The sequence below is a fragment of the Rhinopithecus bieti genome, unplaced genomic scaffold (assembly GCF_001698545.2).
Source record: "Rhinopithecus bieti isolate Rb0 unplaced genomic scaffold, ASM169854v2 scaffold_6380, whole genome shotgun sequence".
In the NCBI taxonomy this organism is placed as follows: domain Eukaryota; kingdom Metazoa; phylum Chordata; class Mammalia; order Primates; family Cercopithecidae; genus Rhinopithecus; species Rhinopithecus bieti.
Window position 1 is genome coordinate 9,683,335 of NW_016806642.1, and position 6,852 is coordinate 9,690,186.

Below are 6,852 nucleotides of genomic sequence, written 5' to 3' on the forward strand. Positions count from 1 at the left end.
GATACCATCTCACACCAGTTAGAATGGCGATCATTAACAAGTCAGGAAATAACAGATGCTGGAGAGGTTATGGAAAAATAGGAACGCTTTTACACTTTTGTTGGGAGTGTAAATTAGTTCAACAATTCTGGAAGACAGTGTGGCGATTCCTCAAGGACCTAGAACTAGAAATACCATTTGACCCAGCAATCCCATTACTGGGCATATCCCCAAAGGATTATAAATCATTCTACGATAAAGATACATGCACATGTATGTTTATTGCGGCTCTATTCACAATAGCAAAGACTTGGAACCAACCCAAATGTCCATCAAAGATAAACTGGATTAAGAAAATGTGGCACATACACACCATGGAATACCACGCAGCCATAAAAAAGGATGAGTTCCTGTCCTTTGCAGGGATATGGATGAAGCTGGAAACCATCATTCTCAGCAAACTATCGCAAGATCAGAAAACCAAACACCACATGTTCTCACTCATAAGTGAGAGTTCAACAATAAGAACACATGGGCACAAGGAGGGGAGCATCACACACCAGGGCCTGTTGGGGGTGGGGGTTAGGGGAGGGATAACATTAGGAGAAATACCTAATGTAAGTAACGGGTTGATGGGTGCAGCAAACCACTATGACACGTGTATACCTATGTAATAAAATCTCATGTTCTGCATGTGTAACCCAGAACTTGAAGTATAATAATAATAATAAATGAGTCTTAATTTGTTGTCTTTGTGTGAATTATATTTACATGACCTTATTAACATTGAAGGCTATGGTCCCACAGAAGTAAATTTTATGTAAATCCCTGCAAATTACTTTTACAAGTATTAGAGAAGGCATTGTTTAGTTTTATTACAGAAAAAAAAGTTTAGAAAAAAACATGGCATGTTTACATTTAAATAAATTATTTCTTTAAACATTTTCTTTTGAAATACTTCTTGGGATGACTGGAGACACTCATAAAAGAAGACGTGTCTAAAATATAACAGAAAAGTACTCAATGCATTTGCCTTTCCTTTTACCCTTTATTCTATAACCCATATTGGGTTATAAATGGGAGAAGAGTGTCTTTTCCTCCTGTAAAACAGTCCTGAAGGAAAGGAGCCTTGAATACAGGACCTTTGAGCTGTTTCTTCAATATCAAGTGAGAGGAGAGCAACAGTGAAAAAAATTACATTACTAGATAAATTAAAACTTAGCAGAGTTTGTTTTTAATTGTCCTCTGTTTCACTGTGTAACCATACAGCATGGTCCAAACTACATTACAAGTGTCAGAAAGAATGTTCAATGTCACTCAACTCTTTCAACATGATCACAAAAACCTCTGGAGACCAACACCACTTCCATTCAATTGGGATCTTGCAGAAGAATCAACTAAATTTCATTGAAGAAAATATTCTTGTATATGCTCTTTTTGTAAGCCTTATGAGAGTAATTGGCAAAGAAACCCTAACATTGCTTTCAACATTTTTCTTCCATACTAAAATACTCACCTGTTGCTCCAATTCTCCAACAGCATCATTCAGAGGAGAGCTCAATATTTCTTTACTCATCAACTTGGAAATTAAAATAATAAAATTAAGTATAACAATGTGATGTTTATGAAGTAAAATATATTTTCTTGAAAGGATAGTAAAATGATTTATATTTAGCTTTTCCTTGCCTTAATTTGAGGATTCTTAGAACACTATTCAGATAAAAACTTTATTGGAGGTTTAACTTAATAACACAAATTCAAGCATATTAGTGAGGACACCTAAGTAAACTGTGCTTTAAATACATAGATATATTCAAAATACTTGTGTACTGAAGAATTTCAATACAATTTCTAAAAGACATATTACTGATGATCAATACCGCATCACATTAATTAATTCTGAATCCTTCCTGGCTCCACTTACATAACTAGACTAGCTTTAATCCAGCTTACCTGGCTCTAAAACCTAAGTACCACCATATTTGCTCACAGATCTAACATTTTGAAAATGCATATGGTATATATAAATGAAAAATTCAGGAAAGATTGTCATAACTGGCAGAAAAAAAAGAGAAAAGAAAAACTCCTGTCAGGTCAGACTGTTTATCCTGCATTTCCTGCTTAGTTGAAGTTATTTAAAGGAAGGGTCCCCAACCTGGGCTGCACAGGCCGGGTGCAGTGGCTCACACCTGTAATCCCAGCACTTTGGGAGGCCGGGGTGGGTGGATCACGAGGTCAGGAGATAGAGACCATCCTGGCTAACACGGTGAAACCCTGCCTCTACTAAAAATACAAAAAATTAGCCCAGCGTGGTGATGGGCACCTGTAGTCCCAGCTACTTGGGAGGCTGAGGCGGGAGAATGGCATGAACCCCAGAGACGGAACTAGCAGTGAGCCAAGATCACACGCCACCGTACTCCGGCCTGGACGACAGAGCAACAGAGTGAGACTCCATCTCAAAAAAAAAAAAAACTGGGCTGCACAGGAGGTGATCGCAGGCAAGAGAGCATTATTACCTGGACTTGTCACTGTCAGATCAGCAGCAGCATTAGATTCTCATAGGAGCAAAAACTCCACTGTGAACACTTCTTATGTGAATCTAACGCCTGATTATCTGAGGTGGAATAGTTTCATCCAAAAACCTTCCCCCCGCCCGCCACCCCGGTTGTACGGAAAATTTGTCTTCCACAAAACTGGTCCCTGGTGCCAGAAAGGTTGAGGACCACTGATTTAAAAAGACTTGACAATATTAATTTATTAACCAGCTTTTAAAATGTAAAGGTACTAAAATTGGGCTTAAAGGCCTTTTAAAATATTTTGGTGGGTAGAAAAGGAAGACCCGCTAGCTAAGGGTAAGTAAGCCTACAACAAAGAGCAAGTTTATAAGAAAAGCATAAAGTATGAAAAGTTTTATATAATTTGGTTTAGGATTTTTATACTCATAGGAACATGATATAACTTACCTCTTGAATAGCAGTCATGACCACATGTTGAACTGACTCTTCCAGTGTCATTATATTTTGAATATGTTCTATGATTTAAAAAAATCAAATCTGAAAAAAATCTACCCTTTACATGTAGTACCTCACCCATCAAATTAACAGACTATAAGAATTCATTTACCCACAGATAATCCTTCATGTAAATACATTATTTGCCTATCAATATGTCTTCCTTCCTCACCAAGATAAACTGAGTATTGTTAACCAAATGAGTTCATTCTTTCAAGATTGAGATTGTTGCAGTTAGTACCTTGAAATCATTTCAAAAATCATTTCAAAAATCAGCCGGGCACGGTGGCTCACGCCTGTAATCCCAGCACTTTGGGAGGCCGAGGTGGGTGGATCACGGGGTCAGGAGATCGAGACCATCTTGGCTAACACGGTGAAATCCCGTCTCTGCTAAAAATACAAAAAATTAGCCGGGCGCAGTAGCAGGCGCCTGTAGTCCCAGCTACTCGGGAGGCTGAGACAGGAGAATGGCATGAACCTGGGAGGTGGAGCTTGCAGTGAGCCGAGATCCCGCCACTGCACTCCAGCCTGGGCGATGAGCAAGACTCCATCTCAAAAAAAAAAATTTAAAATAAAATAAATTAACACGGCAAAGTACAAAAGTGTGAAAACTTTTAAAAAGTTATGTATCTAGGAATCGAATTCCTTTTTTAAATGGGACAAAATTGCTCAATAGTGCTTAGAAGTAAATTATGGAAATATTACATGTAGTATTAAAATTTGTAGGACACAACAAAATAATCACTCTAAGGCAAAAGTGCCACTTAAAATGTCAATTATAGCTTAAAATAGGAACAGCTGATTAATTCACAAGACAAATGAATGAGATAAAAGAGGACAACAAAATTAAGTAGTAAAAACAAAATAAGGGCAGGGCGCGGTGGCTCACGCCTGTAATCCCAGCACTTTAGGAGGCCAAGGTGGGCGGATCACAAGGTCAGGAGATTGAGACCACGGTGAAACCCTGTCTCTACTAAAAATACAAAAAATTAGCCGGGCGCGGTGGCGGGCGCCTGTAGTCCCAGCTACTCTGGAGGCTGAGGCAGGAGAATGGCGTGAATCTGGGAGGCGGAGCTTGCAGTGAGCCAAGATCGTGCCACTGCACTCCAGCCTGGGCGACAGAGCCAGACTCCGTCTGAAAAAAAAAACAACAACAACAACAAAATAGAATCAAAGCCAAAAGTTGGCCCTTTGAAAAAGACTAATAAAACTTACAAACTTGGTAAGATTAATTAAGCAAAAATAAGTTACAAATAACCAGCAATTAAAGTATTAACAAAGCATTAATCAATGAAAAAATAAAAAGAATCACAATTACAACAAAAAATAACTAGATTTATAAATAAATTACTACTTGTCAATTTGCGATTAAATATTTAGAGAAGTTTTAACCTTCCATGAGCTAACGTACCTGCTTTTATGAAAAACCCAATATACAGATCTTTAACATTATTCATAAGCGAGAAATAAAAGCCTACAGAGAAGTGCTGGCTTGTCCTAGAAAAAAACTTCTAGTAAGTAGTAGAGATGGACTAATATAAAAATTCTCTGACACCTAGTCACTGTCCTTTTATAATTGATAAACTACAATTAATTTCATGTATTTTGTTTTATTTTTCTCCTTTCGGAGTTTGTTAGTAAATTTATCACAACTTCTATCCTTTCTTCATTAGACAATGTTGAATGTTTTCCAAGGCCCTGGCTTGAAGTATTTTGCAGTTTGCAAACTTAAGCACTCAACATTATTCTTTCATAAAGGTAGTGTACTAAGAACAAGTTTGGATGAATCATGCAATACAACAGCAGCATCAAAGGTCTCACCACCCAAACAGATGAAAGCCCTCAAGGGAAGGAGGTCTGGGCCTGTTCAGTTCATCATTCAGCATTACATGCAACCAAATATGATCCTTTTGTACTCAGCAAAATATGGATCACTGTGTTTGGATATACCAATATAATGCATCAATTCCATTTATATCATTAGACTACTTATCTGGAGGATATATTGGACAGATATGCTTCTGAAAAGAGCAGACTATTATCTGAAGAAACCTGAATTATAAATTAGTAGCTGAATGTTTATGAAAACTGAATCCACATAAAGTTCTTACATGTAAAATAGACACAATGTAGCAAATGAATAAGTACAATTTTTATTGAATATCCACTAAATCTTATTTACTGGATATATATTAAACTAATTAAACTAAAATACATTTAATTTAGCCACTGAATATGAATATCAGAATCCAGGTACAAATAGGACACTCAAGGTATGCCACTTTTCAATGACAGAGTTGGGCTAGAATTCAGATCTTCTGGTTTACATTTCAGAGTGCTTTCTGCCAAGTTTTAATAGTACATTTTAGCTAGCTTGTATAGTAATGTAGATTGTTTCTAGAAAGTAGAAATCCTCAAATAATTGAAATTCACTTACCTTGCTTCTTTTCACAGTTGATCGCACAACCTAAAATAAGTTGGAGCAACCTCCCAAGCTCCACTGGATCTGAACATTCGGTTATTTGGTTTAAATTAGGGATAAGTGCTTCTGAAATCTGCTGCCCCAAAAACTACAATATTAAAATAAATTAGATCACTCATTTATGTCGGCTGCATATAATTTGCTACATTTAATACTGTTACAATGAAAAATTACAGATTCATGAAACAACTAAGATAAAATAACAAATGACAAATCAATAATTATTGATTAAAACCAGGTAGCAATGTTCAGGCAACATCCCAAAATTCTGAGTAACCAACCAAAAGCACTATATTCCCTTTTGGTTTCACATCGAATATCCTTTGATTCCACTGTCAGAGAGAAGAATTTAATTTAAGAAGCACTTGGCCTAGTCTACTATGACAAAACTTATTCCTGTCCATTAAATAACAAGCTTATGTTAAGCCAAAGAATATTCATAATATTTTCATATATAATCAATTAACAGAGAAACACAATGTAAACCACTGCACTTTTACAAATGAACAACAAATCTAGTGGATTAATTTTTTTTCCTGGTCTTATCTTTCTTTTTCTTATTTTTTACCTGATTAAAATGGTTCTTGGCATTAAAAAAGTTTCAAAATTAGTTTTAGGTATTCAGTAAATTGAAAATTTTAGAGAGTATTAAACATTTTGGGAGAAATTACAAATTTAATTGTGTGACAACTTTAAAAAATAGAAACAAAAATTCTTCAATGGAAAAGTCATTCAAAAGCTGCCCATCATTAAGCAATAAACTCATATCAAACACCCTACTAGAGAACTTGTTATGATGCTGAATAAGAAAAAAACAAACTGTTTTACTAATGTACTATCTAAAGTGACTTTATAATACTACTTTCATTTTGCATTTTTTCCAACTTACTTGTATGAGCATAATCTCAGTGATGTCTTTGCTATTGTTTACACTAGGAAGAAATGTCAAAATAATGCTTTAAATAGAAAATTACTTCAATTAAAGTCTACTTTATAGTATTGCACAAAATCAAATTATATTAAAGATGAAGGTAATTCTACTTGAAAATAATCAATTTGGGGAGTATCAATACCTAAGCAATGTTATCTTACAAATCAATATATCTAAGCTTAAACTTGTTCATTTTCACAAATGAGTATTCCATAAAAATGGCAATAAAACATGCTCCAATTATGACTTACATTCCAGTAAAATATTATAAGCAAAAAAAACAAGTGATTTTTCAGTCTTAATTTTCATATAGCATTTTGCATTTAAACAAAGTCAGATGTTTTTCATACCTCATGATAATAACTCATAATTCCTTGAAGAACCTTCTTTAAATTACTGGCCTAACGTGAAAAAAATAAGAGATTCTTATTTCAGATTAATAATGAAAG

At 35.2% G+C, this 6,852-nt stretch overlaps 1 protein-coding gene across 6 annotated transcripts in view; it reads right to left on the reverse strand.

Moving 5' to 3' along the window:
- Positions 1-6,852, reverse strand: part of HOOK1 (hook microtubule tethering protein 1) — a 64,033-nt gene that overhangs the window by 39,047 nt on the left and 18,134 nt on the right. For 5 of the 6 annotated variants that reach the window (XM_017877230.1, XM_017877233.1, XM_017877232.1 and 2 more), the window contains 4 exons: positions 6,754-6,804; positions 5,428-5,560; positions 2,943-3,010; positions 1,496-1,558 (listed from right to left, as the gene is read on the reverse strand). In XM_017877230.1, the coding sequence (XP_017732719.1) occupies positions 1,496-1,558; positions 2,943-3,010; positions 5,428-5,560; positions 6,754-6,804 (315 nt within the window). The remainder of the gene's footprint in view (positions 1-1,495; positions 1,559-2,942; positions 3,011-5,427; positions 5,561-6,753; positions 6,805-6,852) is intronic. The other variant, XM_017877234.1, reaches the window with a different exon arrangement.